Source organism: Sprattus sprattus (assembly GCF_963457725.1).
Source record: "Sprattus sprattus genome assembly, chromosome: 21".
Classification (NCBI taxonomy): Eukaryota; Metazoa; Chordata; class Actinopteri; order Clupeiformes; family Clupeidae; genus Sprattus; species Sprattus sprattus.
The window spans coordinates 17,620,924-17,636,504 of record NC_137919.1 but is presented as its reverse complement, the minus strand read 5'-3'; the positions used below and the strand labels follow the sequence as shown (position 1 = coordinate 17,636,504).

The window sequence follows — 15,581 nt, the reverse complement described above, 5'->3', positions numbered from 1 at the left end:
CACAGCCGACAGTGCTAAACGACACTCATTAGACGAGCGCAGCATTCTGGGGGAACATTTATGAAAAGCGTATGGCAGCATTCACTACACTGTAAAAAAATTATCGATGCAAAAAGTTGTACAAATGTGAAAATACATGTTTGCTCAACATGGTGGTTGTGTCAAAAAAGAAAAATATGTTTGGCCAATGATTGCATGATTTCCATTACTGTACTATAAAATGTTCATCAAGGGAACATATATAATTGTGTTCACCAAACTTTTAACATCCCACAAAAAATATTATGTTGGCTGAGCAAGAGGGACCAGCGAGAATTGTCTGAGCATGCGCAACGGATTTCTACTAGGCTTCTATTCTAGAATTTTCCTCACAAGTCAAGTCACGACATCTTGAGATGGTGAGTGTTTCAAAGATAAGCTCCCTGTCTTTGTGCTACGAGGTTATCAGCAAATTGAATAAATCTATTGTCGATTGTATATATCTATTTTCAACTAAGTTTGAAATATCTATATTGTCAATAACCTACCTGCAGCGATGAGCAGTGCTGGCAATTCACATTTTCAATTATTACATCTTAGCTTTCCTTCCCCACTGGCACGTGGTTTAGGTTGACCCTAATGGTTAGGTAGCGCCATATATATTTATTTATTATAATTATTTGTATAAGCGCTGTAGCACACATTTCCTGGAATGTTCTCCGCTAGTTATTTAAAGGTTTAATGTTTTGATTGTCAAATTCCATTTGCGTTCTGGCTTATGATACGTGTGATAAATGGCTCTGCTGCAGCCGGCTAGTCTTGGTAACTAGCACTTTGCAATCACATAGTCAGTGGCTGATCAGTGAGCCTAGTTAACATTCAAAGCACATGTGCCTTCGTGTTAGCAGATAGTATTCTATACTCTATAAAGTCTCCTTATGCAAGAGTGAAAAACATTTCAGTCTGAAAAATAACCAGTATTGGCTTAAAACACGAAAACTAATACCTGCTACTGGAGTTTTAAGCGGTTTACCATATTTTGAGATCATCAATTTGCCTCACCAACCACCCTGTACCCAGCTATACTTAGCCTAGAAGAGGTATGATGGCTAGTTAGCCATTGTTAAGCTATGTTTCCAGTCGACCGTTTTATCTGCAGGCGGGGGTCAGAAAAATCAGTTTGGCTGTCAGGTAGGGAGTGTCAAGTAGAAAGTAATAGCAGATTAGCTTGTGAAGTCAATAAAATGTAATAGATGTTGCACATGCTCTAATTTATTTACGTATCCACTAAATGTATTCCCTTAAGGCAAAACGCACCGATGAGGCTAATGTTAGCAGCTAGCTTCTACATTTATCTTCCATTAAAGTGTTAGCAGCCAGCTAACAATAACGTCGAGAGCTTTATTTAGGACCTACAACATTCTGTTTGCCCTGACAGTGTCCGTGTAGTATATAAACAACAAACTGAGTCGAAGTAGACATATAAAAGTCGTTTAAACACCTGTATTCAGCTTTATTCAGATTAAATATTTCTCAGTAACAGACTCCAGAGACCCTCCATCTTGTGTCTCTATTTTTTTAATACTCCCGCCCTTTGCACAACTTCCAATTCTCACACACGCCGAACTGATTGGTGACTGCTTGGTTCTCATCTCCATTCATTCCCAAAAGGAGCGGGACGCATAGCGTCTGAGTGGAATCAGCGTTAGGTTTAAGAATGCCCTAAAAATACATAAGCATAGTTTAATATGGTTGTTCTCTTCGAATAATCACCAGTTATTGATGCATTTGTCTTTGTTTGTATTTCAGTTATTTTTTTTCCAGACTTCTAATCACATGCAGTGCCGCCATTGTAAATTTGTCCATTTGCAGCAAGACGTCCTGGTTAAGCATTACAGGCTTCACCACTGGCAAGCTGGTAAAGGTTCTATTAAGGTAAATCATTTTAGTAACTTTATGGTATTACTGTTTGAGATGCAGGAATAATTGCATAAGACATTATGCTTTCAGTCTGACACTAAGTGTCATTTATTGTGTTTCACAGGATACTGAGGCACTGGGGCCACATACAAAGGCCATGAAAATGGGGATCCTGGAGGTAACTGACAGTGTTACCAACACAGTGGTCAATGTGGCCTTAGTACTGGAGGAGGAGGTTGTCATGGACAATCTGGGAGACTTCCCAAATGCTCTCATGATCCTCTTCGGTCTGTTTTTTGCTTTAAATATCGAGTACCCTAAGGACTTTAAATATACATTCGAGGCAGTCCAGAAAATTCTTTTACACCAGGGAATGGAGTGCACCGCAAGAATACAGTCCTTGAAAAATATGTTGTTTAAGGTTTAATGGTCAAGGTTTCTTTCAAATGTAAAATTTCAAATGTAAAACTGCATCCTGCATTGCGGAGTTTCTGACGATAGTTAGCCATTTTGCCATTAGCCATTTACTTGTCAAATGTTAAAATGTTCCTGTAAAAATATTGTAATGTTGCACCTTGCTCTAACTTCACTGTAAAATTGCGTTTACTTGAAGGAATCCAGGAAACCGGTTGCCTTGAACAAGTCAAGTACATTGAAATAGAATTTTCAAGTTAGGTGTACTATGGAGGCTAAGTACACCTTACTTGAAAATTCTATTTCAATGTACTTGACTTGTTCAAGGCAACCGGTTTCCTGGACTCCTCCAAGTAAACGCAACTTATCACATTTTACAGTGGGATTTTCACACTGGAGAGCACCGTGCTCTAACTTCATACTCTCAAGCTGCCTCTCACAATTTCAAATGCAAAACTGCATCCTGCATTGCGGAGTTTCTGACGATAATTAGCCATTTTGAACTTAAGGCTAATTTTCCATGCTTCACATCCCGTCCTATCAGATCCTCCTCCATTTACTTGTCAAATGTTAAAATGTTCCTGTAAAAATATTGTAATGTTGCACCTTGCTCTAACTTAACTGTAAAATTGCGTTTACTTGAAGGAATCCAGGAAACCGGTTGCCTTGAACAAGTCAGGTACATTGAAATAGAATTTTCAAGTTAGGTGTACTATGGAGGCTAAGTACACCTTACTTGAAAATTCTATTTCAATGTACTTGACTTGTTCAAGGCAACCGGTTTCCTGGACTCCTCCAAGTAAACGCAACTTATCACATTTTACAGTGAGATTTTCACACTGGAGAGCACCGTGCTCTAACTTCATACTCTCAAGCTGCCTCACACCCCATAAACGCACATAACCCTACACACACGCATCCACACATACACCCGCACACACACCGTTTGTTTAAAGTTTTCAGTGCCTTCGTTTTCATATGATGTGGAGTTGAGGCTGAAAAAAGCCTCTAAGAGACATGAAAATTAATATCTTGGACAAATTGGCTGAAACTGTGTACTCTAAAGCCTACCCAAAGCACTTTGAAATAGAGAAGGTTGCATCTGTCCTTGAAAAATTTGTTATTTAAGGTTTAATGGTCAAGGTTTCTTTCAAATGTTACGGTTAAAATTTGATGAATTTTTGTAAGTTTGTAATGTTGCACCTTGCTCTAACTTTGAGTTTTCACACTGGAGAGCACCGTGCTCTAACTTCATACTCTCAAGCTGCCTCACACTCCATAAACGCACATAACCCTACACACACGCATCCACACATACACCCGCACACACACACGCACACACACCGTTTGTTTAAAGTGCATTGTTTATTTCGTGTTTTGTCTTAACGTGGGAGAATTATGTGATGTTTGAATAATTTGAAATGTGTTAAATGATATCTGAGTTAATGCTGTTATTTGATTTTAAATGAAAATAAATCAAATGTACTTGATCAGATTATTGTGTGTAATTTATTTGAAATAATGAAAAATAGGCTTTTTGGCCAACATGAAATAATTAATAAGGGCAACATTATTTTTCATTTTGCGTCTGCTTGTTGGCCCAACTAGCTATGTTTAGTCAACAGAGAATCTTTAATTGACACAACATTCTATTTTAAGTTCAGTCCACATGCAGGGGTAGTCAGCACAACTAAAAAAAGTTTGCTTCCGCAACTTAAGTTGGGCCAACTTAAAAATTTAGGTGCAACCGGTCACTTAGAAATTTTAAGTTAGGCAGGCTTTTTTTTTTTTACAGTGTAGGTGACATAACATCTTCTATAACATAGAAAACATATTGACCCAAACGATGCTTGTGTCATGGATAAATTCTGTGTGATGATTAACTGTGTGTTATGATGAATACATAACAGTAGTTCTTGCTGTCATATTTTCCCCTTTCATCAATCCAGTGTAATATCTTCCATTATTAACACTAGTGCAGTGCCCGTAGGAATTCTGTAGTGTTAACAGACGTAGGTGTAGCTGTTGGGTAGTGTAATAGCAAGACATATTTGCACTCCACATAGGTACAGGTTACACTGAAGTATTATTGTGATGCATGTTTCCTTTTCATGTTTATTTGCGCGTATTTCGTGGACTCCATAGCAACAGATGGGAAAGCAATGAACAATCTGAAAGCCTCCGAGGCTTATCAATATTATCTACCATTTGTAGTGTTGTAGTACTCCACTCTTGCGTTGTGATTTGATTGGCACCCAGCCGTTTATTCATACACTCTGACAGGTTTAATGAACACAGAGCAAAGGAGATCACACACAGTATCTTCGGAATGACAGCCTCTCCCAGCCAGGGTAAATGCAGACTGAGGTTTATAATATTGCAATAATGAGAAAACAAAGTACACACAAATTATAACAGATACATCGGGACACTAATACATCGGAAAACCTCTCTCATTGCGTCAATAGATGCATGCCATGAACACATGGTCACTGGTCTAGGCTAACCGGCAACGTTGAATAGAAAGCTAACTCTTATACAAATACATCAAACTACAATATACTACTACATGGTAATGAGAGTTGGTTACATGCCAGGCCCATACGCATCAGCTGGGGTAACACCTATGACGACGACTGTTCTATGACTATGACATAATTTACGTTGCTAAAATTCATGCGTTTTGCATGTGCCATGAATAAGTGCTGTAATCACAGTTACATTTCAACCATGCTTATGAAATGAGTTTGCCAAGTTGTAAGTCAAATAAAAGCAGAAATGTACTGTAAAAATACGCTATACTAATATATCCCAACACTATGAATATTTTGATGGATTACTATTCCCTGTCTGTTAGATGACTGTACAACTCTAGACATTACTTTGAAACTTAATATAAAGAAGCTTATATAAACGAATAGATAAAATCAATCACTGTCTTAAGATTACCTGAGCAAAAGTCTGTATCTGTTCACCAAGAAGAATTTGAATGCGGACCTCACCTCCTCTATCCAACGGTATTCTGAACTTTGAGTAAAGGCAGGATAGTTTAATAACGCTACGCGTTTGATTGTGACGTCACTACCCATAGTGCCGACGGGACGGGAGACGATAACCCATTGTTTCCTACGGGAAACGGTAAAATACAAATATCTCGAAAACTATAAATTCAAAAATCTTCAAAATCAAGGATGCACAGGTTCATGACATGCGTAAGCTACATGCGAAATCTCATAACTAACGGAACTATCGTCAGTGAGGAACGCCCTAGACAGACAGACAGACACACAGAGTTCCTGGATTTATAGATAGATTTGGTCAGTTTATGATTGCTGGCATAAGGTCTTAACAAACACATCATTCAGTGCTTATGAATGAGTTCTATAATGCTTTTAACTCTTTGGTGACTGCCCCAAAATTGACAATTTTTAGTGACTTTTTGTAAATCTTGGATATCTCTGCAAATATTGCACATAACACCATATATTATGATTCATTTTAAAGGGTGATGGATGTAGAATCAATGTAGAATAGATTTAAAAAAAAAATTCTCTCAATTTAAATTATTAAACCATAATTTATGCTAATTTATGCGGCGATATTTCTGAAATAAAACACAAAATGTAGGTGTAATCTGCTGTGGTTGCCATCATGTTTAAATTACTGCAATTGTGCAAACGCTAAGTTTTAGTATATATTGTAAGGAATCTTCCTGCCAAGTTTGGAGTCAATTTGACAAAATCTTCATCTCCTTTCATGCATCTATAGGTCGCTGAAAAAACCGGAAAAACATAATTATTTGGAAAAAAACATATTTTTTTCCCAAAAAATATATATTTTCTGTCTCATATTGAAACACCAATGTATTTGCCTAAATAGATATAAAACATGTCACTATAGAACATTTGAACAACATGAACAACAGTTATTTGATCAGGTTACTTCAATAAACAAACATGGCATGGAAGGTCAAGAGTGACCTATTTGTGGTAGCCCATACTGTGCCAAACTTGAAAACCACAAAGCTATTACGAGAAATAACAACACAAATGCAAGTATAGAAATATATAATCATTTATTTTGGTTGATCAAGATACAAAACAAAAGAACTATGAGACAGAAGTGATAGCATTGTATAAAATAATTTGTATCGCGATCTAAATGCGGGACATATGGCACGAACGAATGCATGAATGACACGTCATTCCACGTGGACCCAAAACACTAGAAACACATCGGTTATTTTCAAGAAAACGTCTAATAACTTCCAATAACCCCTTCCAAATAATAATATAATGTTCAAACGTTTAGTGTTACTAAAAATTATGTATATATTGATGCCGCAAAAAAGCGGAAATTGTAATGTAAGGATAAACAGCGTGTCATTCAGGAGTCAGCATAGACGCATCTCACCTCAATTCTTGATCAGATCACAATCATTCATTTACAGATTGTCAAGTTCTTACTCTTCTCCACTGCTCATCCTACCAGTTGAACTATCTGCATCGTTATCCTCTTCATTGTCCGTTTGTAAACAAAGCTGAACCGCTTGATCGAGCGTATACACTTTGCTTGAAAACGCCATATTTGAAATGAAGCGCCGTCAATTATTTTTTCCGGTAAAACGTCTCTAAACCAATGGTATTTGAGATTGGGTACTCAAATAAAATACATCCTTGTGATTGGACAACTGTAAACAACATTTTCAGTACCATGGGAACGAAGATTGAGTGAAATAGAACAAGAATGTAACCAGATACGTGACCAGTCATGAGTGACCGAAATTTGAATGGACCGTCACCAAAGAGTTAAGGGTTAACTCAAGTGCTCCCATCAGGGTTGAGGTAAACATAAGTACAGTCTGTAAATGTTCTGGTACTATGGTTTTATGGCATAATTACATGCAAGTGTGACCAGATATTCGTACTTTAGGTGTTAGAGGAGAACATCATCACCTTTGTGAAGAATGAGCTGAAGAGATTCAAGAGGATGCTGAGTCCAGATTACCAAGAGAACTTTGAGAGTAACGAGGACGATGAGAGTGAAGCCAGAGAAGGGGCTCTGAAGATGGCACTGCACTTCCTTAGGAATATGAAGCAGAGCGATATCGCTGACAAACTGCAACAAAGTAAAACATCTTCATATTAATTTTCATCAATATGCTACATCCCAAAATAGAAACATACAAATGATTTGACCTCATTGTTGGTGGCTTAAAAAACATGATTATGTGTTTCTTACATAGGTGAGCTGGTTGTTTATCAGACTGATCTGAAAAGACATTTCAAGAACAAGTACCAGAGTGTTTTTGAAGGTATACACAAGCAAGGAGGCTCTGCTCCTCTAGAAAAGATCTACATAGAGGTCTACATCACAGAAGGAGGAAGTAGAAAAGTAAATGAAGAGCATGAAGTCAGACAGATTGAGTTAAAATCCAAGAGACCAGCTGGACAGGAGACATCAATCAAATGTAGTGACATCTTTAAACCCTTACCTGGCCAAGACAAACCAATCAGAAGTGTTGTCACAAAAGGAGTTGCTGGCATTGGTAAAACTGTCTCAGTTCAGAAGTTTATCCTGGACTGGGCAGAGGGAAAAGAAAACCAGGATATCCACTTCATATTTCCACTGCTTTTTAGGGAGCTTAACCTCATAAAAACAGACCAGCTCTCTTTGATGGATCTCCTCCACCACTTTTTCACAGAAATAAAGCAGTTCACTTTTCCCAGTCAAGGGAAGTACAAAGTGTTGTTCATCTTTGATGGTCTGGATGAATGTCGACTCCAATTAGACTTTCAGAAAAATGAAAGTTTGACTGATGTGACAGAGGTCACCTCATTGGATGTAATCCTGACAAATGTCATCAAGGGTAACCTGCTCCCCTCTGCTTTACTTTGGATTACCTCTCGACCAGCAGCAGCCAATCAAATCCCACCTGAGTGTGTTGATCGGGTCACAGAGGTACAAGGGTTCAATGACCCACACAAAGGAGGAGTACTTCACGAAGAGGATCAGTGATCAGAATCTTGCCAGCAATGTCATCTCTCACATCAAATCATCAAGGAGCCTCCACATTATGTGCCACATACCAGTGTTCTGCTGGATTGCTGCTACTGTTCTTGGGGTAATTCTTGGCTTTTCAGGAGGTGGACAGATGTCAAAGACTTTGACAGAGATGTATACCTATTTCCTCATTTTCCAAACCAAACAGAGGAGCAGCAAGTTTGAAAATGTGCATGACCTTGATCCACAGTGGAACAAGGGAGTTATCCTTGGTCTTGGGAAGTTGGCTTATGAACAGTTAGAGAAGGGTCATTTGATTTTTTATGATGAAGATCTAAAAGAGTGTGGCATTGATGTCAGAGAGGCAGCAGTATGCTCTGGCATCTGCTCCCAAATCTTTCGAGAAGAATCAGGGCTTTATCAAGAAAAGGTGTTCTGCTTCTTGCATTTAAGTGTCCAGGAGTATCTTGCAGCTTTGTATGTGTTTTTGATGATGGTAGTTGAAGGGAAAGACGTTATATCCAGACACCAAGCTCCTGAAAAATCCAATAAGCTTTGGAAAAAGATATTGAATTTGTCTCCTTCAATGGAGGAATCCATGATCATCTTACAGAAGAGTGCAGTGGACAAAGCTTTGGAGCATGAAGATGGACGCTTTGACCTATTCCTCCGTTTCCTTCTTGGCCTCTCTCTAGAGTCTAACCAGACACTCCTGCATGGCCTACTACAGAGAGGACGAATTCAGATGTGTAATGACAAAACAATCAGTTACATTAAGGCAAAGATCAGGGAGGTTCCTTCATCAGAAAGGGTCATCAACCTCTTCCACTGTCTGAATGAACTCAATGATCACTTCTTAGTGGAAGAGGTCCAGAGGTTGCTGAGTGCTGGGACACTTTCTGAAGCTGAACTCTCACCTGCTCAGTGGTCAGCTCTAGTGTTTGTGCTGCTGACATCAGAACAGAAGCTGGATGAGTTTGACTTGAAGAAGTACATCAGATCTGATGAATGTCTCCTAAGGCTGCAACCAGTAGTGGAAGAATCTCAAAAGGCTAAGTAAGTATCGTACCAGTGTGTATTCTCAGGATGGGAGGGGGTCATGACACTAGCTGTGTTTCCATCCAACTTTTGAATGCACATTTTAAACATTCAAATAATAAACCCAGTCTAGAAACAATTGAAATTCATATAAAATCTTCAAATGCAAATAAACATGTGATTTACTAGATGGGATGGATTATCTCACTATGAGCATAGAGTATAATGTGACTACGTTTGAATTAAATCAGAATTTGTTGCACTTTTATCACGTTTTCCTGTGAAAGTTGCCCACAGATTTTCACAACTCCTGACCACCTGTCCATTTTCAATTCTGATAAGTGGAGAAATGTTTAGTCTGATGTTTGAATTGGTTTAGAAGCACAACACTAATACACAGACAGCAGCAGTGTCCTTTTCATTGAGCTTATAGTCACTGGTGTATGTTTCCCCCTTAAGGCTCAATAGCTGTGGGCTCACTGAAAGGAGCTGTACAGCACTGGCATGTATCCTCAGTAAAGCATCTTCAAAACTGAACAATGTGGATCTCAGTGACAACAGTATTGGAGATATCGGGGTCCAAGAACTCTGTAGCGGACTGGAGAACCCAAACTGTGCACTGGAGACTCTCAGGTAAGACATTTTGATTCCTCAGTATTCCCTAGTGATGATGAGTTCTGTGGGAACATTTTTACATTTTAATTTCTTAATATATACTTTGAAAACTATACCTGAAAAGCATCCCCATTATTAGAGACAGGCTATGTTCTATTTTCACACATAGGGCCCTATCTTGCACCCAGAGCAATTGACATTGTCACCGACGCGTGTATCATTCCTATCTTGCACCCAGCGCACAGCAGGATTTTCCCTCCAGAGGCGCGCGTCGAAATGAACTTGCGCCGGGATGGGCGGGGCGGAACAGAGAAGGCGTTTCTCTGGCGCAAGTGGTATTTTGAAGTTTCAAAACAACGCTGTGCGCCGTGCGCCATGCGCCATTGACCACAAAAAAGCTGGTCTAATGTCAGAGGCGCAATGTCTAAAGTCTGTGGCGGGTATTCAGAACGCTATTTTAAGGGGGCATGTGCTTGCCCGTACAGTATAGGACCTATAGGCTACACTTTACTTCTGTCGTCTACACGAGAGATTTACACCAATTTTTTGGCAAGCCATATATAATTACAAGGAAAATAAAGTATTTAACACATGAGGAAATCATTGTGATATCCATATCCAAGATATTTTAAAAATAGGCGTACATCTAGCGTACACATTGACCCAAATGATTCAGGTTAATTGAAGCTGCGTGACATTTGATTTATTGTATGAGTGGCTCCTTTAAAACAGATGACCATCCCCCACATGATCCTGGCAGCTGAAGTGCTGGCTGTTCAAATGGACAAAATGCTGAGAAATTGTTAAAGCGGAGTCAGTCAATCTTTAGGACAGTCTGTATATAAATAGCAAATGAACAACAAGATTTCACACTTTTGTTGCAAATAGAGTTTCTTTCATAGGGGACAACACTGATGTAGCACAAAGGAGGTACACTGGAACCAAACTGTACTCAGCTGACAAGGCATCAAGAGGTGTGACTGCAAGCACATTGGTCAAGTGCAAAGCATGGATCCAGGGACCAAAGTTTCTGAGGAGGACAGTAGAGGAATGGCCTCAAACCCCATCTCACTCAGGATGACCCAGAGGTGGAAAGGAGCACCACTGTGGTCAGTTTAGGCACCAAAGATAAAAGCAAAGGAAAAATCAACAAACCAGCTATTAGAACACTTCTCTAGTTGGCAAAAAAAAAGCAGGTGGTGGCGTGGTATTTGAAGGGTATTTGATGGGTATTTGAAGGGTATTTGAAGTTAAAGGACATTCTCTTGTCACACATAAATGAAGTGTAGCAATGAATGGCCATCATAGTGTTCTGTCAAAGACAATGGGCCTCATTCTCGACAGCAGTTGGGAAGACTTGCCGAAGGATTTCAGAAGGAACTCCACTTCGGAAACATTTATGAAAACATTTGCATTCTCGTTATTTTTTTCTTCTGTGCTTTCTGCTGAACTTCAGACAACTTTCAGAACTCGAAATAGCAGTCGTAACTCTACCGTAATCTTCTGAAATGGGATTCCACGGGCCATCTTGTGGTTATTTGAGGAATCGCGTTGAGGAATGACATTTGAAAAAACTCCGTATTACAGTAAAAGGGTTAACGGGCGAATTTGTGAGAACCCGTTGGTGATTGCGCTCACGTCAACTCTACAGACATCCTCGGATTAAAATAATTATGATAATAATAAATACGAGAATATTTGTATCATTAACAATTACGTTTCACATTTATAGTCATAATTATACGAGGTAGTGTTTATTGTTACACTAGGTCTATATGGCTCGTAGCTTGACTGTTCTCTCCCTTGTACGTCACTTTGGACAAAGGCCGCGTCTGCTAAGAGACTGATTGTGAATGACATGAACACTGCAAATGTAAGTGAATAAATAAATAAACACTAAGCTCAATCTCTAAGAAGTAAGGCATGAATTTATTGCAATTTATACTACTACTGGTGGCCAGTCTTCACCCCTATGGTGGCCATTCCGAACAACAGGACGGACTACACTTTATACTCGTACTTGGGACCGGTCTTCACACCTATGGTGCTTATTTTTTGATTAAAAAAAAAAAAAGTGACTACTTAAATGTGTTTTACGGACTTCGGACGTTCAACGTAATACAATATCTCCACCTTATTAATGAACACCTGTTACGAGGTGGATTCGGGAGATTGCGACAGCACACGTTTCTAAAATTAAGTCTCCTAATAAGGAGCTGGCAGGGCGTGTATGTATGCAAATCCACTTTCACGAGAACGCGCATCAACCTAAGAAACTAATCGGAAGGAACCCAGCTGAGAAGACTTCGGCTGCTTAGGAACACATTTTCAAGCGTGCGGGAATGCAGCGGAAGCGTTTCTCTTACGTTGTTTTTGCGAAGTCGTGTAAGAAACATTTCTGAAGAATTACAGAAAAAGGTCGAGAATGAGGCCCAATGATATTTAGATGAAATGGCAAAATTTGAGACAGCATCTTCTCATCGAAAGACTTTGAATAGTTAAAGTAGCATGTTATAGAGGGGGTTGGAGTGTAACATGCACGGCTCTCTGCATGAACATGAACGGGAGTTCCACGCGCAAGGTTATAGTAATCAAACGGACATTTATTAAAGTATAGTAGAAAAGTCAGTATAATTGTCAGAAATAAAAGTGTATTGCAAGTGGGTGTCTAATGGGTGGACATACAGTTTGTCCAACAAACAAACATAAACGTCATGTCGAGGAGAGGGAGCCTCCGGTGCACTGCGCCAAGGCCCTCTTATTGTGGAGCTCATCAAGCCTTCATTCGACACACCTGTGGGCACCTGCGCAGAGATTCTGCTCCCCAGCTGTGGAAGAGCACTGACAGTGTTGTGCACGTTCACACCTGTCATGAACTAGTTCAAGTTCAGTTCATACAAATAAATATGAATCGTTCACGTTCATAGTTCACCATTTAAATTCTGAACTCTTTTTTTAAATAATTGCTAATTTTCCAGGAGGACATTGTTTGCACAGAAAGGTACGATTTTTTCTGTCTGAAACTTTATCAGATACACAGCCCTGTTGTACAATTTAAATAATGAACTATACAGGGAACTAACGGTAAGAACGCAACCTCCTTAGCAATGATATGCGACTGGCTTAATCTAAGATATACAAGAGCATTTACACTTATTGAGACCGCTCAAAAGTTAGTAAAGGTAAACCCTGTAACATGTAATTTGAACATTAGCAGTTTATGCTAAGCCAGTTCACGAACACACCATCTTGCTGGATTAATTAAGTGACAGTGCTCGTAACAATTATGAGCAAGCTAAACTATAACAAACACATAGCCTAATGACAAGGTAGGCTACAAAGTCAAACTTACATATAGGCTACATGGATGCACACAACGTCAACAAAGTGCAACGTTCAATTATGTGAAAATATTCCCGAAGTTAACTGCCACTCCATCTAAATAAGCCGTGAAGAGAAATCAAAACACTATCACATTACCAACGCAATTACCAAATATGGTAATTTACCGAAACATGCTCTGTCTTGGCAATAATTACTATGGCCTTTTAACAGGTACTGAGCAATGACAGGTTGCAAGCATTCGATTTAGACAGCGTCTTTCCTCAGTAGAAGGAAAACATTCCATAACGTTTTAGCTATATAGACCTCAGTTGCACCGGACCCAGAAAATATGAACGTGTTCACCGTTCAAATTCATTATTTCTAATTAAGTTGCGTTCAGTTCATCGTTCTCGTAAAAATGAACGTATTCAATGAACGCGTTCTTTTGAACACGTTTATGCAAAACACTGAGCACTGATAGCAGGGGGCGGGGCAGACCAGGCTGGGTCGTGACAGGGGAAAGGTGCAATCGCTGAGGGTCATCCGATTAGAATGAAAAAAACAGGGAGACTTGGATATCCAGTTGAATCTGAACTCTTTCTATTAAATACTTGTTAACAACAATGAATGAATTGAGGTGTAAGTGAGTGTATGTTTGGGTGGTTCTGAAAGTAAAGCACAAGAACAAAATATACATTCATACACAGCCCTGTAGTACCAACCTACTCAACTGAAAGACTAACAAACAAGTGTGCGCACACACACACACACACACTTACACCAACTCACACACACAAATTCACACAAACACAAAGACTCGCACAAATGCAAAAACTCGCACAAATGCACAAACTCACACAAACACACTTACACACAACAACACAGTCACACACACTAACACACATACACACGAACGCACACACGCATGCACATACAAACACACACAAATACTTACAAACTCACCCACACACACAAATACATACAAACAAACACACTTTACAAATACACAGTTTTTTTTTGTCTATAAGGGAATCCTTTTCTCTCTACAGCCTTGGAGAATGCAGTATTACAGAAGAGGGCTTCAGTTCTCTTGCATCAGCACTGAGATCAAACCCCTCACACATGAGACAGCTGTGGCTGTGGGGGAGTAAAGCAGGAGACTCAGGAGTGAAGCATCTTTCTTCTCTTCTGGAGGATCCAACCTGTCAACTGGAGGAACTAAAGTGAGTATCACAAGACCAAATACTGAGTTGATATCAGTGCATTTGATAGTGATAGTGAACTCTAAACCTCTGCACATGCAATTGGATAATAATGATTCAGCAGTAAAGTGTGTGTGTAGTGTAGATCAGCATAGTGTGCGTGTAGTACAGATCAGTATAGTGTGTGTGTAGTACAGATCAGTATAGTGTGCGTGTAGTACAGATCAGTATAGTGTGTGTGTAGTACAGATCAGTATAGTGTGTGTGTAGTACAGATCAGTATAGTGTGTGTGTAGTGTAGATCAGTATAGTGTGTGTGTAGTACAGATCAGTATAGTGTGTGTGTAGTACAGATCAGTATAGTGTGTGTGTAGTGTAGATCAGCATAGTGTGCGTGTAGTACAGATCAGTATAGTGTGTGTGTAGTACAGATCAGTATAGTGTGTGTGTAGTGTAGATCAGCATAGTGTGCGTGTAGTACAGATCAGTATAGTGTGTGTGTAGTACAGATCAGTATAGTGTGTGTGTAGTACAGATCAGTATAGTGTGTGTGTAGTACAGATCAGTATAGTCTGTGTGTAGTGTAGATCAGTATAGTGTGTGTGTAGTGTAGATCAGCATAGTGTGCGTGTAGTACAGATCAGTATAGTGTGTGTGTAGTACAGATCAGCATAGTGTGCTTGTAGTACAGATCAGCATAGTGTGCCTGTAGTACAGATCAGGATAGTGTGTGTGTAGTGCAGATCAGTATAGTGTGTGTGTAGTGCAGATCAGTATAGTGTGTGTGTAGTGCAGATCAGTATAGTGTGCGTGTAAATAGTAAATTCTTACTATGACAAGGGTTTGAATGAGGCCGACCCTTCACTGGAAAGCCGGGCGTGACACACACACACACACACAAACACAGACTTACAAATACATACACTGGTGTGTGTCTGCAAAGCAGACTGTGTTTAGAGCAGTACATACAGCAATAAAACACTTCTTACCACACTCCCTTCCCATCTTTATCATACATACATACACATACACACCATATCAAGAAAAAGCATTGACAGTAACATTTTATTCTCTAAAACGAAACAC

General features: G+C 39.4%; 1 protein-coding gene and 1 long non-coding RNA gene across 2 annotated transcripts; both read left to right on the top strand.

Annotated features, from left to right (window-relative positions):
* The first annotated feature begins 299 nt into the window (after positions 1–299).
* On the top strand, positions 300–2,430 carry LOC308382297. Its single transcript, XR_013969053.1, has 3 exons — positions 300–398; positions 1,789–1,914; positions 2,024–2,430. It is a non-coding gene; the product is annotated as an uncharacterized lncRNA (long non-coding RNA).
* A 3,839-nt stretch (positions 2,431–6,269) lies between these two features.
* LOC308382144 (NLR family CARD domain-containing protein 3-like) lies at positions 6,270–9,991 on the top strand (the record flags this gene model as incomplete). Its single annotated transcript, XM_080859832.1, is given in 5 exon segments — positions 6,270–6,302; positions 7,246–7,441; positions 7,559–8,292; positions 8,294–9,372; positions 9,814–9,991. Coding segments are annotated over 5 exon segments (2,220 nt in total).
* Between the last annotated feature and the right edge of the window lie 5,590 nt (positions 9,992–15,581).